General features: G+C 33.4%; 1 protein-coding gene across 1 annotated transcript; it reads left to right on the forward strand.

Moving 5' to 3' along the window:
* Positions 1–310: 310 nt before the first annotated feature.
* Positions 311–10,332, forward strand: LOC131849889 (tRNA (cytosine(34)-C(5))-methyltransferase). The gene is made up of 13 exons (XM_059200030.1): positions 311–471; positions 541–633; positions 1,292–1,506; positions 2,552–2,729; positions 3,364–3,448; positions 3,566–3,705; positions 4,505–4,638; positions 5,828–6,015; positions 6,673–6,817; positions 7,486–7,911; positions 8,629–8,795; positions 9,230–9,385; positions 10,077–10,332. The coding sequence occupies exons 1-13, from the start codon at positions 340–342 to the stop codon at positions 10,205–10,207; spliced, it is 2,190 nt and encodes a 729-aa protein (XP_059056013.1). The 5' UTR covers positions 311–339; the 3' UTR covers positions 10,208–10,332.
* The last annotated feature ends 9,512 nt before the right edge of the window (positions 10,333–19,844 follow it).

The following is a 19,844-nucleotide window of genomic DNA, read 5'->3' on the forward strand; positions in this document are numbered from 1 at the left end:
AAAACCGAAATTCATTAAAAAAAATCGATTTGTGCCCAAGTTACAAAAAGGGTAATTCCTTTATTATTCATTTTATGTAAATTATAACATTATTAATGGAGAAAAATTGTTATTAAACAACATACGTTTATTGGAATGTAAATGTTGGATTTAAATTGTATTATTAAATGAAACCGGTTTTCACCATTTTAAAATTTTAGTACAGAGCATCTTCAATTACTAGTTCTACCGACTGACTTCTGCATGACTGCCTGACTGTTCAAACGTCGAAAAGTGGTATATATTTACCCAGGTTAATTTCAGGGAAATACTCTTCTGATCTGTGTTTTACCCTACTGAATGTTTATGTTTATTTCAACAAATTTTTCACAAATAAGATTACATTCTCTCGGATTTTACTTAAGAAGAATGGGTAGAAGAAATCGTAACGTCAATAAGTTTGCTCAACGTAAGAGAGAGCGAAGGGAACAGGTAAATTAAGAATAAATTCTTTCAAAATTTGTTTCTTTAATTCGTGTGCTAATTTTTAAATGTTTTTAGGAGAAAAATCCTCAAGAGAAACCTGCTGGTGATACACGTAAACATTATGAAGATATTGTCAGAGAAAATGCTGCGTTTGAAGAATATTACAAGGTATTTTAACAGGTTATAATTTTATAACCTACCATTCGCGTAGACGGTAAAATTACACTGAAATTTTTTAATATTATCACAAACATTTATTCTATATATTCCATGTTATTGTTTTTCAACAACTGAACCCATTTCTATTAGTAACCCACGTCAGTTCGACCTCCACGAGGTTCCCCGTCTGCAACTATTGTGGTTAATTTCTGATTAATTCGTCACAATGACTAACTGACGTGGCTTGACACTAATCTTGTCTTTCTGCAATAATTCCTCAGCAGCTTTTACTAATGTTATACACCGGCCAGCATGTACCTTTGGCGAGCATAGGTGGGTGTATAACTTTTATATTTATTGTTTAAAAATACAAGATGATTTATTTTGCCAATGCTTCGCTGTCCCGGTGGTTGAGTGTCGGTTTTTATCTTAATATTTCTATTTACACTGATATAAGTTTGCATTTATTATTATCCATTACAACTGAAACAGAGTGTGTCCGAGATACCCACACAGACAGTGTGGTCTGTGAAAAAAAGTGTATAAAGTTTTTACAATTTGTCTCTGGTAAAAGATCCAAGTCTTATTTATGCCATAAAACTTTGAAACTGTTTTCTAATACATGGTACAAATAAATATGATTGTCAATTGTTTTGTTTACAATTAGGTACAAAAAGTCTGCCCTGATGAAGAGTGGGCAATATTCATGAAGACAATCAAGGAGAACCTTCCAACAGCATTCCGCATCACAGGCTCCAAGTGTGAGGCTGATGCATTGCTGAAGATTGTCAAAAGTGAATACTTCTCAGAGCTGCTAAATGTGAAGCTCAAAGTTGAAGGGACTGATGAAGAGGAAGAGATTAAACCCATAAATTTACCATGGTAATTAACTTATTGAATGCTCATAGAACTTGCCCAACAAAAATATGTGTTTCGATAGATTATAAAGGAAATAACAACACAAATGTTGAAAATCAAAATAGTGCCAAAGTCGTTGATAAAAATACTAGAGAAATACTAAAACTATTTTATATATTATACATATTGTACTGCTTTGTTTTTTTCTATCAAGCTATTTTCTTTGTATCTGAAAGAAAATGATGTAGAAGAATGATTATACAAAACTAACTTTATTGTTTGAATTTGTTTTGTACACTGTGTTAGTTTTTATGAACAAAGGTATGAATATTTAAATGTACTTCATATGTTTTATCTATACATTCTCACTCCTCCCTATTCTATCTGCTCTTATGATATTTGTACTATATCATTATAATTATATTTATGATTAGCTGTTCCCGCGACTTCGTCGGCGTGGAATTTAACTATAATAAAAGGCCCGTCAAAATCAGTACAGCCACTTCTGAGATTAGCCAGAACAAACAGACAGACAGACAAACATTATTAAAAATGTTATTTTGGTGTATGTACCATACTTATATTCATATGCATGTACCATACTTATATTCATATGCATACAAAAACGGTTCTTTTAATATTACACACAGGTAGTCCAATGTTATTTATATGTTTGTATAGATTGAAATAGATCATTATTGAAAAAAATAAAAACATTTGTATCTTGGTGCAAATTAGTATCATTTTTATATTTACTTCTTATGAGATAAGGTTGTAGGGTCTGATTGGCCAGTGAATATACAGGATTAGTGGAGTGACATCCCAGTCCTCTGGAATGGGAGCAATGCATGGTATTGTGGAAATATGTTAATGTGAGTGATACATAATTGATGGTTACCACTTACAATCAGGTCTGTCTTTATCTGGTATAATAATAATACTAATAATAATAATTAAAAATGATAAAATATAAAACTACAACCAGTACTAGGCTTGTAGAAGAAGTTTGGAGTAAATTTTTTCAGCATATATTGGCAGATGTCAATAAGGTAATGAAAATATTGTACAGGTATCCCGGTGGTCTCGCCTGGCAGCTACGCCTCTCGCGAACAGATATCCGCCGTAGTGAACCGCTGTATCGCCTTCACAATTTTCTGGTCGCGGAGACCGCGGCTGGTGGCGTGTCTCGCCAGGAGACCGTCTCCATGATTCCACCTGTTGTACTTGACGTTCAACCACATCATAAGGTAACAGTGTATAATAAAACAGTCACATACTTATTTCCTTGTAAATGTTTAATATGTATTAATGACTATTGTGTACTTTTACAAGTTTGAAATACATATAATAACGAATCATTTCAGATTTTTCAAGAGCTCCATGAGAAAAAACTGTGTACTTGATGTGTATTTGATGATAGAAATAACAAGAGAATAAACCATATACATAAATTGTGAAATGAAGTTAAATACTATTATATTACAATCCATTAAAAATATTGAATTTAGGCAAAATGTAAGATGTTGCGGCCTTTTTGACAGGACTGCTTGCTGGCCGGTTATAAGACGTGATTAGGACAGACGAGACAATGGACAAGACAGATACGACAAGAAAAAAGACGGACAATTAGTTAGAAATTATACTAATTATATTTTACTTTTAAAACAAGCTCTCTTCTTTTATTAACGACATTTCTTAACGGTCGTCCAACCAGCTGACCGTTCAGTAAGATAAAAAAAAAAACGACAACAAATGGATCTCCCTATCCGTCTCTTCTCAGTGCCCCTGTCCTACCCTGTGTCATATCTTAGTTAAGATCTTAGTACTATTTTTTTAATAAAATTATTTGTGTCTATATAGTTTTATCTATGTTGCCCTCAGGTATTAGACATGTGCGCGGCTCCTGGTTCCAAAACGGCACAACTAATCGAGTTTCTACACGCAGATGAAGAAAAAATGCCCACTGGTGAGTCTGTACTTCTAAAACAAGACATCTTCAGCACTTTCAAAATCCAATTATTATTTTTTTGCCGTCATAGGCCCAGAGCTCGAGGGCCTAAGTTTAAATACACCCTTACCCCAGGATTTGTGATGGCGAACGACGTCGACAACAGCCGCTGCTACATGCTGGTACACCAGGCCAAGAGACTCAACTCACCCTGTATACTCATCACCAATCACGACTCTGCTGTAATGCCATCACTACTCGTCGGTGATGAACAGGTTAGATTTTTTTTATGTGACCGGAAAGGCAAACAAGCTCGCAGGTTAGTTTGATGGAAAGTGGTAAGTGGTGGTGACATCCATATCCATAGCGTGTTTGTAATCATATCTACACAAACGACTTGTACATAATCTCACTCCTGTGAATTGAAAAATATATTGTTTTGAAGTTAAATGCTCTTGTTTTCGCAGTCATGTAAGTTATGTTTTAAACTTTTTTCACAGTTATTTCCAATTATCATATAATTACCATGTCATTTTTCTTTATACGTCATATAACATAATATTTCATATTATTTTAAAAATAAATTGTTTTTAATATATTTTATACTAGTCATAAACCAATCATGCGTAAATTAGTAGTCGAATTATTTAATCTATACATATAAATAAAATTGGAGTGTCTGTTTGTAATGTTGAAATAACCGTTTTTTACCACATGCATATTAATATAAATACGGTACATACACCAAAATAACATTTTCTACAATTTTTGTTTGTCTGTCTGTCTGTTTGTTCCGGCTAATCTCTGAAATGGCTAGACCGATTTTGACAGGACTTTTATTGGAAGGTAGCTGATATAATAAAGAGTAACCTAGGCTACTTTTATATTAGAAAAACAAAGATAAATTCCACGCGGACGAAGTCGCGGGAACAGCTAGTCATTGTATAAATTTACAATAAGCTATGCTGAATAATAATAAGTTACCAAAATCAAATGATAAGATTTTTTTAAATCTATCATCTGTTGTTATTCCCTATCTACTACTATACACCTATCATTTATTTCCCAATACAGAATCCTTCAGCAACCAAACAGTTGAAGTTCGACCGCATACTAGCAGACGTGCCATGCTCAGGTGACGCCACACTGCGCAAGAATCCAGACATCTGGCTCAAATGGTCCACAGGAAATGGGAATAACTTACACGGGTTTGTACAACACTATACTCTATAGAAATATGAATATGAAATATGAACATAGAAATATGAAAGCGTAGCGGTTTTTGTATTGATTACCGCATGCATTCTTATGTAAAATGTGAATACTATAACTATCAGATGGCAATTGTAAGTAGCTTTGACGTGGTCTAGTGTTTTGAGTAGTCATGCTCACTAAAATGTCCAGACTTGTGGCGGCGTGGTGGGCCGGGTCATTGGGCTCCCTAAAATATGGTCGAGCGCAGTGATGGCTGGCTCATCCGTCATACTCGTGAACGGGTGCTGCTTGTCAGGGACTGGTCTGCTCTAATCACTATGACTGATTTCCTCTTATTAATTGTTTAACCAGTTGGTTATATATTCAATATTTTTCTATTTGAGTATTTAATTGAATTAGTGCTAACTGGTGGTTTGTATTCACACACTTAAACTTAAAAATGTAAAGTAATAATAAAATTATTTAAAAGAGCAACACGCAAGTTTCTTGCTCGTTCTCCTTGTGATGAGACAGCTTTCCGAACGAGCGATAGATTAAAAAAAAAATGTAATGACTATTCAAAAGTGCTTCAATGTAAGTTTATTTGAATAAATGATTTTCTATTCTATTCTACTATACTCTATAGGTACAGATGATTTCACTAGCTATTTTGCACGCGACTTTGCTTCCGATGTTCACGAGTTTGATTTCTCATAAAACTCAAATATAGCATTTTGTATTCATGAGTATGATTGTTTGTATCGTTCTGGGTGTTTGCTTTGTATTTATGTACGTATTTACATGTAAAATTTATTTTACCATTTCTATAAGTTGTCTTGCACCTACACAGGTTCAGCATAGTTTGGGACTAGATGGCGTTGTGTGAATTGACCAGGATTATCAATTGCCGTTGGTTAGTCCTGTAAAAACTCGCTGGAACCTAAGTGGTCTCGGAAAGTGAGTTTTCAGGGGAGCTTCCTTCCCCGCATACGCTTTGTTTGTGGAATGAACTACCTACCGAAGTTTTCTCAAGATATTAAGGTTTTTAGGGTCGTCAAAGTGCACGTGACGCCCCTGGTGTTTCAGAGGTCAATAGGCTACCATTAGATGGGCCGAAAACTTGTTTGCCAACGTAATAATAAAACAAAACTTAAAAGTTACCTTGAAGGTAACAAAATGTAATAAAATATTCCTTCCTATCAGGGTTCAATACCGCGTGGCTCGACGAGGCTGCGAGATGCTGGCCGTGGGCGGGCGGTTGGTATATTCCACTTGCTCCTTCAACCCGGTAGAGAACGAAGCTGTGGTACATCGGATACTGCAGGAGGCTGGCGACACACTGCGGCTGGTCGACGTCGCTGATATGCTGCCCGGCCTCAAGTACAAGAAAGGTATTATTTTTACCACCTGTGCAACCACCTTTATTATTTATACGACTTTGTATAAAGTCTACCTTGACTTTGTACTAATTCGCATAGATAATTGCTGTTGGAAGAGTAAGATGTGTTAGTGAAATTACAACTTAGTCCTCATGAATGACAACTCCCAACTACCTCGAGCCAAGGTAAAGGAGATTGTTAGTAATAGTACCGTATCAGGTTGACCTCCACGCCGTTCCCTTTAGAAACCATCATGATAGATTCCTGGTGAACTTGTAACGATGGGCTAACTGATTGCATCTTATCATCCTCCACTAGAGTACTGCCAGCGTAAGGCGTTGGTGCAGACGAGTGCACCATTCTATTATTATCTTAAAAAACTACCTCGAGCTAGTATTGTTTATATCAATTGATAAATTTATTTCGTTCGATATTTGTTTTATACATATTTTATTTTAATAAACACCCACCTGGATCTGTGGTACCCTCTTCGCTGCACTCACGGGTGTCACATGATAACGTGCTGTTCATGTCTATATGAGACGGTTGCTGCTTACCATCCAGTGCACCTTCAGCTTGTTTCCAATCTAATTACACACCAAATAGTAGATATCATCCATTCTTTAAGTTGTTGAGTAAGAAATAACAGTAAACAACATTTCACTAAAGGAATGACCCACTGGCGTCCTGCATCGAAAGACATGGTGTTTTACGACAAATATGAAGATGTACCAGAGAAGTGGCAGACGGTAGTGAGACCACAGATGTTCCCGCCCAAACCCGAGGATGTACACAAATATAACTTGGAGAGATGGTGAGTAACATTATCCGGTCTGTCATGAGATCTATTATTATACTCGTGGACGGGTGCTGCTTGTAGGGATTCGTCTAATAACTCTAATAACTATGACTCATTTATTTTGTTACACAAATATTATACTTCTTTACTTTTGTCAATCTTGCTATTATGCAGTTTATAAATATGTCATGCTGAACAATACATTTTTTAAGAGAGTAACACGCAAAGCTCGTTAGTTGTCGAACTAAGACTCATCACAAATGACTCTGCATTCCTAATGAAGGATTGAATCAAAAAAATGTTATATAACTATTCAAAAGTTTATTTGAATAAAATTTATTTCTATTCTATTCTAATGGACTAGAGTAGTTCGCAACCAATAGATTGCCTGTCATATGTCATAATCAGTCAGCTCCCGTGGCTTATCTAAAGCGGCGGTGAGCGATAGCACTGCCAAATTGTTTTTTTTAGTACAAAATCAAACTAACAAAAATATATAAATATGGCTCTGATTTAGGATATCACTCGTAAAAATATAGTAGATTGTAAGATGATATAAAATGAGCTGATGCTACTTGTTTAACTCATACTAGGTTCACTCAATAATCCTAACTCGTATCAATTGTGAACAAATAAATTTCTTTATATACAAAAAGAATACCTTAGTATTGTTTATTTTTCAGCATAAGAATCCTACCCCACCAGCAAGACACTGGCGGATTCTTTGTAGCAGTATTCGAAAAGACTGCTCCATTACCTTGGGAAAAAGAACAAAAGACAGAAAACAGCACAGAAGTCACAGAAGAGAAGAAAGAGCCGCCGAAAAAGAAACGAAGGATGGGTGGCTACAGAGAAGATCCATTCGTATTCTTCTCCGGGGACAGTGAGGATGTGTTCCCGTCGATAAAGGAGTATTATGATTTGCAGCCGGACTTCGATTCCACCTGCCTCTTGACCAGGTGTCATGTAGGGAAGAAGAAGAATATATATTTAGTGTCGCCAATAGTGAAAGATGTAGTGCAAAGAAATGAGACGAATATAAAAATTATTAATACCGGTGTGAAAACGTTTGTGAGGTGTGACAATAAGAATATGGTGTGCCCATTTAGGTAAGTTATATTATATTTTTTATTAAATTGAAAGGCAAACAAGCTGATCTTCCATCTGATGGTAGGTGGTAACCATCAACCACCATCCTGTGGACCTCTTAGATAAATAACGTCTTTAGAAAATTCTATACAGGTGATAAAAACTGATCGCCGCCTGTAAATGAAAAATTATGCAGGAATAACTATTATTCGAGGGATATACCATAGACACATGTGCGTTTGGGTATAGTAATCTCCGAAATGATTCAACTGACATCGATGCGGGTTTCAATAATGTACTGTGTTAAGGTTCCCTTAAAATTTAATGTTTTTTTTTTACTTTATTTTAATCGGTTTATAAACATATATACTAGTACAATTTAGTATTAATTTTGGACTCAACTTATGGTATAATACACTCTCGAGCAAATGTATAGAATACGCATTAAAATTAATTCCGCGCGATCTTGAGTACTTAATAACTAGTTAAGAATAATAAAAATTGTACCATCTAAAAGGTAAATTGTTAAATTTAAATTGATACCAAATTCATTCAAATCACAGCATTATTTAAGAAGTATGATTCCACACTTTTGCTCGCGAATGTAGTATGTAGATGAAGGTATTCAGTTGTAAAATTCTTTCAATGCTAAGGAACAGTAGAACAGTACTAATTTGAAATATTATGTATTAATTTTTTTTTTCAACCAAACGTAATAGTTATAAATATATATGCAGGTTATCTCAGGAAGGTCTGCAGAGTATATCGCCGTCGATAGGCCCTAAACGGCGGCTTAGGATATTGAAGGAAGATCTGATTCTGGTACTACAGAATGACAATCCCAGTAATCCACCCGACATCAAGCTGTTCAGTGAACACACGCAGGAGCTGGTCAAAGACTTCGGTGAGTACGATAATCGTACAATTAGCTAATGTTAAATATTAATAATAAAATCCTTGGACAACTCACACAACGCCATCTAGTACCAAACTAAGCAGAACTTTTGTTATGGATGCCCAAGCCCAACAAAAGTTCTGCTTAGTTTGGTACTTTCAATTGGGTAAAATAATACAGTATCTTACACCATTATCAGTCCACTGCGGTCCATTCATCATTAAAAAAAATATTTATAATTTACTAGCTACGCCCTCGGTTTCACCCGCGTCATATTTTAATATAAAATATAGCCTATGTGTTATGCTGATGCATAAACTTTATTACTGTAAAGTTTCATCAAAATCCGTTCAGTAGTTTTTGCGTGAAAGAGTAACAAACACCCATACTCACAAACTTTCGTATTTCTAACATTATTAAGAATAAGATTGTTCTTTCCGCAGCAACTGGTAGCTGTGTTCTCGAATACCGAGATAGCGAGTCCAGCCTGGAGTTGACACTAGTCGGATGGCGAGGGGTGCATTCTCTCCGCGCCTACACCGCCACGCCGGACACCGTCCACTATTTGAGATTGTTAGGAGCTGATTACAGCAAATACGGTGAGTACAGCGTTATCATAAAAGGCCATACATACAAATGAATCACAAGAAGTGTTTTTTAACTCACCTCCACCCCTTGGCACAGTTGGTCACATTTATGAGATTGTGATGTTACATATTTTACAATTTTATGACCAGAAATGATTAAATTAACACACATCAAAAAGTATTTTGTACTAGCTGCGCTAAGCGTATGTTATTCTGATGTATAAACTATGTTACTGTAAAGTTTCAACAAAATCCGTTCAGTAGTTTTTGCGTGAAAGAGTAACAAACATCCATCCATACTCACAAACTTTCGCGTTTATAACATTATTAAGATGAAAATAAAACTAAACTACTTTTATTGACAACTATTTTAAATCATAAATTATTATATCATTAACACAGATACACAGACACAGAGTCAGACTTCATTGGCATATACATACGTGGTGGGAAGGGAGGGAGGGATCCCTTCCCTCTGCGTGTGACTAATGTTTGCATTGTGCGGGAATCGAATCCCCGACCCATCGGACCCTTTCCGGCAATATGTTATACCGCTAAATTATAAGTGACAGAGGACGCTGTATGACCACGCGTATCCACACACATCGGTGCAGCACGAATGTATGCGTGTGTTTCTGTGTGTGTATGTATACTGTTTAATGAATATATTAATGAAATAATAAATTGTAATATTAATCCACAGACATAAACAAATTTAAAAAGGCATCAGATGTACCAGCGACGGATGCGGTCTCTGTAGAAGTATCTGAAGTATTACAGTCTACAAGTTTGGAAGAAAATGGCGCGAAAAACGGTGAAAACATAGACGAATGAAGCACAGACTATATCTAGTTAGTGGAAATTTAATATTTATTAACTTTGTGCATTTGTAATAATGTGATTTTTTATGTATTTCAATGATAATATTTACCAATAAGTAATACAGTTGTGTATTTATTTTTTTGTACTGTATATATAAATTATATATATTATTATGAACTGGTATCTTTTCTTTTTAATCTCTGATTTTGCACAACGTCTAAAAACCTGTGGACCTGTGGAAAGTCGTCTACATGGATAGGTACTTCAATCTCGCCTATTGCAACCGACAAGCAGCTTGCTTTGTGTCGGTGGAGAATTAGATTAGGCAGTGAAGTTACAGGATTTTAGTTCTATGGAATGGCAACCCCTGAAGATATTATTGAGGGAAAGAGAGAAGGAAAGAGGGGGAGAGGAAAACCAAGGCATAGCTATATCAAGAAATTAGACATAATTGGAGTCGTAATATGATGGAAGATCGTGGAAAGTGGCAAAAGCTCCACCGACAAGAGCGTCGCTCTTAAATTATGAATGAATGAATGGAATGGCAACACACAAAAGTGTAACAGAAAAAGTGTAATTTTTTAAGTAGATACCTATATATTAAAACATCTCACTGTAGAGGCAAAAGGAGATCATGAATGAATAAAATACCAAAGTGTATTCAGAATTCCTTTATTTACCATAAAATCATTACTTCCCAGTCATCCGCATTGCTCCAACGATAACAATCATCATTACGTTTATCATTAGCCAAAATACTAACAAAACAGTTGAGTTGTGTTATTTAAACAGATATTTTATTAAAATAATTATTATTGGACCATTAACAAAATTAATTTATAAGTAAAATTAAACATTATATCTTATCGCATTCGCAACAATCGATATTGTTTTAATAATTAAATTTATACATATTCTGTTATATTTATGACATTACAGACAGTATAAATAATTGAAAGAAATCAGGCAAAGTAAAATTTTCTTTGATCTTTTCATACTACAGTAGTCGCGAAGTTTATGTTTGTAATTTTCAAAAATTATAATCACTTTATTATTTATATTGTTTCATGAGTTTTTTATTGTTTAATAATAAAAAAATATAATAATAATATCTGAAAACGTCCTGTAAATTCAAAGATGCGATAAATGCACAACACTTTATATTTTTAAATTAAATATCGAATCATTCTCATTGTTTTGTAAATGAGCGATTCTGAGCTTTATGCTTAAAGTAATTATGTTCATATTTAATAATTTTACAATCTCTTTAACTTCCTTTACATATGACAGTATTACCACGTCATTTTCCATTACTATCCTAATACCAGTCTTCGTACACACCCATCCTCTCTATATTAAGCTGATGCACACTTAAAAGACGCCACAATAAATAAAATTGATTTCGTTAAGATTACATGGAAACAGATATATAATATGAACCACCACAACTAATATGAGTTGCACTAAATCAAATATAAGTTATATAAAATATGCGTATAATATATAATAGTATAATATAATACTTAATTTTTATTGTGAATATATTGTACATATTTCCCCTATTTCTGTTTAACTGAACAACTTTTTAAATTAGTCCCGAAAGATTCGTCAAAAAGTATAAGGTCAAATGTTTAAATCACAATATATTAATTTTGTGATTTAAACAATTGACCGTAGCGTCCTGACAGTGTACAACAGCCTTAAGTTACATTATTGCACAAAGATACTACTAAAAATTATATACTAACTACTAATTAATACATAAGTAGAAGTTAGATCATAATGACAGATTAACAAATTACGTATTATATATTAATAAATGCTTCGTAACTGTGAGATACAGTGGCATGCGCCGTTGAAGAATGGCGAAAAAAAAGTAGTTAAACATGTTATTTTTTATTAAAGATTTCGCTGTCTTTATTTAATTATTCAATTTCCGTCAGAAACTATAGATATTCAATAAAAATATAAAAAACATGGGTACAGTAAATTTCAAAACATCTTTTTATATAGCCTTTGCTTCTGTTAAGTAGTATCTAATTAAATTATTTTTGCATAAATCAATAAATTTGTTCTTGCAAAAAGTGTTTTCCAATATAAATGTATTTTATTATTTTCATTGATTATAATAAACAAGACTTCTCTCAGAAGCGTAGTCTATGCAAAAATTTACGTTACAAAATAAAATTAATATTTTTTTAAATATTTTCAGTCCAATTATAATAATACTTTATTTTCTTCAATTGGCATATTAGATTACTTAAATTTAAATGTTGGAATCTTTACAATACGAAAAAATGGAGCAAAAGTAATATCAAAAGCTACGCTCTAGTTATGATAAACAATTGGAAATGTAATTGCATGAAATAAATTAAAATATCAAAAGATTTATTTGTAATGCATATTTGATAATGAAATATATAAAATGAAACTTTGGATGTTTCACGTGAAAATAATTGAAGAAGCATTTGTCAAATGGATTTGTTAGAAAAATATGTTTGTAAATTACCTACATTGTACCTACATTGAATCGTTTAATTCTAAAGTTCTAGTTATAAATATAAATTCATGAGATTAGGTCATACTCACATACTCCTGAGAATGAATGGCACATTTTAGTTAATTAATTCTACTTCATCTCATTTCAATTTTGCAAAAGTGTAAGCCATAATCATTATAATCCGTCTAGGGGTTTATGCTAACACACAAACAGACAAAGTTTTTAGACATATCCAATGAACGGTTGTGGTATTGTTACTATTTTATTGTATGTAAGTAAAATAAACTTTATCTACGAGTATTATCTCTTGTTACTAATGTATATGAAAAGTTCCTATATTATGAAGATTTATTTATGTGTAGTACCTATATTACATATTATGCATATTTGTAGTTTAATATCTATGTGAGTTGTAGAATTATATATGTATTTTGCATATAAATAGTGTAGATATCTATTATTTACAGTGAATAATAGAAAAAAAAAGTTTAACGACCTCCTTATTCATAACAATTAAAGTCTAAACACCTAATTAACAATATTTCTTGAGTTTTTTATAGCGCAAGAGGCAGATAAAAGAAAATATTTTCTAAATCGATTTATACTTAAATTACGGGGTTCTGAGTTAAAAAATGTAAAAATATTCTGCCGAATTGAGAAATTTCTTCTTTTTTTGAAGTTGGCTAAAAATCTTGTTTAAATTAGTTTCGTGAAGTCTTAGCTTTTATGAATGAGGTTGTCTGATGAGAAGAATAAGAAAGGGACAGCAAAGAAGTATCTACTAGAAACCTTAAAATTAGTATTACGTAACGTTTGGCCACATCCACTTTTTTATAACGTAATAAATTCACGAGAAATATTAAACTGTATTAAGTTCAATAATACTTTTGAAAAAGCGACTTTAAAAGTACAAGCTTAAAGCTCCTTTTCCAAAATCTCTTACATTGAATTAACACAGTTTATTATTAACCGTATAAGTACAGTATGGCAGATGTTTACCTATATACGTGTGCAGTATAATATGGAGGATGAAAAAGATTTTCGTCCACCACTGGACAAGGTCAGATTATTGAGAGGTCAGGTCAGTCAATGAGAAGAGTTAGGTCACTTGGCCATCGTGGCAAATTCAGCAGGACTAACTATGATCGTTGCACTGGGTCGAGATCAAAGTGACACATCTGTTACATTATTAGTTCCTGTTACAAATAATCCCCTCCCGTGGGACGGGGGGAGGAAATTGTTGCGGTTCCCCAGAAAACCATCGTGGTTAATTCGTTACGATGTGTTGTGTACTGTGGGTTTCTCAGAGTAAGGGCCCTCTAGGACCCGCGTATACCATGTTTATTCTAAAAAAAGTTACAATAAGTTATACCTACAATATATGAAGTATATAGGCAATTGACGATATCGGGTTTGATCTCCGCATTATACAATCATATCTATGTATTTATATCTGTTTGTATTGAATATTGAATCCGTGACTATCAGCAGATGAGGCAACTTTCTAAACCACTATACCACTGAGTTTGTCAAATACCCACTTCCTTCACATATTATTTAAATAAAAAATTGTTGAAAAACAATAAACTAAATTCAATATTGATAAAATTGTTCATCAAAATTATAGTTTGTAAAAAAAGATTTTTAGTATATTTAAAATGTTTGTAACGAATGAACTCATGTGTTGTTATGTATGAGTATATACAATTAGTGTATGATAGTTGTATGAATGGATGAGACCAAACGACGTATCTTAATATATCCTTATACCTACTATATTACTCGCTAAACCAACAACGTAATTTCCACGCATTTATATATCCAGATTCAACATAATATCTCAACCCAATATCACAGTGGGTGATGTGGCTTTAAATCGAAGCTAAGCTACATTATAAGCTAATTAATCTAAGCTATAATTAACTTTAATTATCAATATAGATGGACATTTATGACTTGTGTACTAATATTACAAAAAATGAGCCGATTTTGTTACGAGAACATAAACTTTAGAATTACTGCACCGATTTGAAACATTATATTACTGTTTGAAAGATATACTATACCAGAGTTAGATATATCATATAATATGTTAGTATATAAAATATAATAATGAGACGTATATTTGGAGGAAGGTACTTAATCCTAAGTCACTTTTATGAAGTCTAAATTAATCTCAACTAACATTATCAAGAGGTAATATTGTTGTTAAAATTGTTCGTTTTTATTTCAATTGTTAAAATTAATTCACCTATAGTAAGCTATATTTTCTGAATGTAACATGGGTTGTGTTTTATTGAAAACTATCGATTCCCTCAATAATTGCACTCGTCAATATCTACCACTCTAGCACTTCTCTTTTATCCTGTTTTCAAATTATTCGTAGTGTACTACCACAGATAAGATCATATTACATAGTACCAAGGGAATCATGTTTAATATTGTGATAACATGTTATATAAGTGCATATAAGTATGTAATACGCAAAAAAGTGAGTTTCCTGGTTTGTTTGTGTGTTACGCTTTCAGTCCTCAACGGCTTATCTTGAAATTTGTTATACATATACATTGTCCATGGACTGTAGATACTATTTTGATTTTGGTTAAATACACGCGGCCAAAAGCTAGAGTTGATGTCGTTCCTTGATACTATATATGTTGTTGTGCCTACAAAGTACAGGTACTTATAACTAATCCATTTGACAAGTTTATTTAAATAATATAATATTTTAGACACTATTACTTTCATATCACAATAAAATAAGTCCAGAAACTTATTAAACTGACATATTTTTAAAATGATATAATATAAATTTAAAAAGTTTTAAGGCTATTTTTTTCAATTTGGCTGATTTTGAAATTAGTATAATTAATAGTTTAGTATTGAATCCATCGAGGAGAATGGTAGGGCGCGGATTTCAACCATATTCCGTCGCAAAGGGCGGTTGGTTGCGATTCGAAACGGCATAATAATATATGTTTAATGCAATCCAAATATCGTATACAGTCTCGACATCTAATTTATAATTATATCTTTGATTTACTGTGGGGTAAACATGATAAACAAATAAAAATATTTTAATAGTAAAATTAATAGTAAATAATATAATAATACCTTAATAGTTTAGAATCCACGGGCTTAATTTATATGTTTTTATAAATTAGATCAGTGGTTCCAAAATTCTTTAATAATATAGTCGTTTATCCGAATTAAAAAAATATGTTTTAAATTCAATTTACTGCAAAATAATGAACATAGAATTAAGACGGATTCATTTGTTTGGACGGTAGTATGGACAAAAAGCTGTGCTTTAGTTCTTCTATAGAATAGATTAAACGAATTGACCGAAGTAGTTACAATCATCATTGTTTAGTCATCGCCTAATACAGTAGAAGAAAGGTAAATTCTGTTAAAAGTGATAAATTTGATGACCAAAATATTCATAACCCTTTTCCTTCGTAGCCGGGCAAAATAGATTTATTAGATATTTATATAAACCGATAACATCAAATAATTTACATAATGAATTAGTAATTTAACTAAAACTTGAAGATTTTTTTAGAAAGGAGGACCCGATCAGATTATAATCTGGCACGGGCCTCAGATAGTAGAGTTGAGCTACTAAGTCACTTCCTAATCCTAGTTACATAGGCGATAACTAAAAACTATGTGACTATGTAGTTATCTAATAAAATTCAAGATAGAGACTAGATATTGAACTCCTAAACATTGAAAAGTATTTAAGAACTTCATGCTGCAAAGCACTCATAAATTTATTTTCAGTCTAACGTAATTACTTTTTAATATATTGATGCATAATTAAATTAACTAAATTATTTTTTATTGCAACGTCATAAGGTAATTTTTTCACACCTATGTCAGTATGATTAGAAAATTCATTCCACTCTTCCAATTCCACACTCAAACGATCCATTTTCTCATGCAGGATCTCGTCATACTTACTTCTTTCCGCATGCCTATGCTGCCTTTCCTATTTTTACATGGACACATACAAATTTGATTAAGAAGAATCCAATTTAATTGTCCATAATAATATACGTCGCAATTTCTTTAGTCTTGCATAAGAAGTATAGACATTAAATTCAATTATAAGTTTCGTAATTTTTCGTACAATTGTAATTCATAGTATGTATGTTTAAATTGCCACTTTGCACTAATTATAAATCCATTCATTTCTTACAACCATTGTTAGTTATTTTGTGTAGTTATTTTTCTATTCTGTCAAATTAATACTACATATTTTATATTCCATAAAATTTTTAGGCATTAATTACGAATATCATTTTCTTTTGTCACTTTACACTAATAATTATTCTGTTTTATTTTAAATTGTAAAACATAATGTCATTAAAACACGGTTCGCGACCGCATTCTGCCACGGAGGGTGGTTGGGCGCGGATTCCAACCATATTCTGCCGTGGAGGGCGGTTATACACTGTTCGTTATAGTATTCCGCTGCAAGAGATGTTCAGCGCAATAGCATGTATGTAACATGATTACAATAACTAAATATAATACAATATTACTCTTTAGGCTATTCAAAACACGTAAATAATAATATCTTTAATTACCTATTAATCTGCACCACAGTTCACAGAGTTTTTACATGAATCCGTTGGCAACTGCATTCCACCTCAGTGGATGTATACCTGTGAATGGGTCACAACCCAATTGCACCGTGGAGGACTATTGGGTTTGGTTACATCTGCATTCCGTTGCGGAATGCGGTAGGGCACGGTACTTGAAAATATTCCTCTGCGGAGAGTGATTGGAAGCGGTAATACCACATACCAGCGCGAGAGAGAGAGGTTGGCGGTTATTTACCGCATCCTGTCGCGGATGGCGGTTGAGAAGGATTTATAATGACATTTGGCCATTGAATGAGAGTTACATTCCACCGCGGAAAGCGATCGGTCGGGGCATCCGACCGCATTCTGCTGCGGAGGGTGTTATGACGCATTTTTGCAACTGCATTCCGTTGCAAAGACACGCAGAGCTCAGTTCCCAAATATAGTCCAGGTTACGGACGGCAGTTGAGCGCGGTTTTGCTACAGCAATCCGCAACGGACGGCAGTTTGCTTCACAATTACCTTCATCCAAATAACGCGTAAACTTGCTTACTTTATAATCTATACTTTACTTCATAATTGGACGTTCTGGTCGAATTAGGAGCACTTTAGGCAGGCTTAGAATCGGGGCACATTAGGCAATCAAATTACGGCATTACTTTAGTATTATTATAACTAATAATCAGTAACTAATAATCATGTGACACCCCTGATATCCCTTATGCCTTGCCCTTCTAGAGAACTCTCTAGAAGGGCAAGGCATAAGGGATATCAGGGGTGTCACATGAAAACTTGATTTTCGTACTGCTGTTAATGTAAATAAGAGCGACGGTTAACATTGTATCAGGTGGGTTGTTATTCCAATTACATAAAATACTGCAAAATTGTACTATTCCACTATGGCGGTATTACATTATCAAATTATTATAGTATATGATTGACTGTAGATATATATCTATATAAATAAGTGGCGAACTAACGTGAGAGGGGACGGGGCGAACGGGGCAATCCGCCCCGAGCCTCTAATGTGCTTAGTCCGTTACTTATTTAGATTTTGTATACAACAGTATATAGATTTCTTTGTATTTCATTCCATCATTAAAGAAGATAATGTTATTAATATTATATACGCGAAAGGTTGTGAGTATGGATGGATGTTTGTTACTCTTTCACGCAAAAAGTACTGAATGGATTTTGATGAAACTTGAGAATATCTTATAGGCTATAAATTTCACGCGGTTGAAACCGAGGGCACAGCTAGTATCTTATAATTCGTGTAAAGTGGCATTTACAGAAAGTTTAAAATTTATTATTATTCACATAATGCGAATAGAGAGACAATGTTAGTACAATACAACATTACACTATCATATTTATAGTATCATATATTGCAGGTATGTATAAACAAAAATAAGACAAGAAATATAATTTCTAATTGTTTGTAGCTTATATAAATGAAATAAATTTTGAGATTGAATTTAAACTTTATACGTATGTAATCAGGATGGAAACTGTACAAAATATTGAAAACTCTTGTGATACACGAAAGATTCTTTCAAACTGATATATGAAAGTGTGACACTAGTTTAGTGAGGATAAATCCAGAACCGTTCTATATATATAATAGTGTAACGTAAGGACAAAAGGACTATCTACGATTATACTATGACTATACACACAAATTTAACAAAAAATACACTACGATGGTGATAACCAAAGTCGCTGGTCATAATTTTTAAAATGCGACATGTATCTGAATTTAAATTTAAAATGAGACACCTATGACGAAAAATAATTTCAAATAAGTCAATAATAAGAAAGTACATATGGATTGTGTTTCAAGGTATGAAACACAATCCATATATACTTTCTTATAACTCAAGGTCTCGTATAAATCATAATATGTATAATTTCTTATATCTTGCTACCACCGCTCATATGAAGTTTGGGCACAGCGCAACTGAATTTTGACATGAGAATCGGTTAAGATCGATTCCTAACCAGATTCTGTTGCAGTAGTTATAGGCTATTCCAATCACATATCGCCGAAAAGGGCGATTGGGTTCAGTTCGCAGACGAATTCCACTATAGAGAGCGATTCGCAACCACACTTCTGCGCAGATCGGGGTTGGGCGCGGTTCCAACCGCCATCCGTCGCGGAGCGGAGTTGAGAAGGAATCAGAATGATTTACAAAAACATTTAGTCATTGTGCGGTCGTGTTCCGTCGCGGAAGGCGATCGGTCGGGGCGTCCGATTGCATTCTGCTGCGGAAGGCGTTTGGGTGCGGTTTACAACTACATTTTTACGAATAGAGCGTAAACTAGCTGATCCTATAATAATTAATTAATGAAAACGTCGGTCCAGAAAACCTTACTAATGAATCAGCGACTTGCAAGGTTACACCATCACATATTTAAAAACAAATGCCTACCTATATGATTACAATAACTAATTACAAATATAACAACGTAATATTACACGTGCCCACTTTAGGCTATTCAAAACGTAAATCATATTGAATAAATAATAAATAATAATACCTAATACAATATCATCTTT

This window comes from Achroia grisella, unplaced genomic scaffold, assembly GCF_030625045.1.
Source record: "Achroia grisella isolate CSIRO2021 unplaced genomic scaffold, CSIRO_AGI_Agris_v1 utg660, whole genome shotgun sequence".
Classification (NCBI taxonomy): Eukaryota; Metazoa; Arthropoda; class Insecta; order Lepidoptera; family Pyralidae; genus Achroia; species Achroia grisella.

Excerpts from the sequence above, each read along its gene's own strand:
- LOC131849889 (XM_059200030.1), top strand. The coding sequence starts at position 340 with ATGTTTATGTTTATTTCAACAAATTTTTCACAAATAAGATTACATTCT. Across the intron at positions 1,507-2,551 it reads AAACCCATAAATTTACCATG|GTATCCCGGTGGTCTCGCCT; the intron begins GTAATTAACTTA and ends AATATTGTACAG. Across the intron at positions 2,730-3,363 it reads ACGTTCAACCACATCATAAG|GTATTAGACATGTGCGCGGC; the intron begins GTAACAGTGTAT and ends TGTTGCCCTCAG.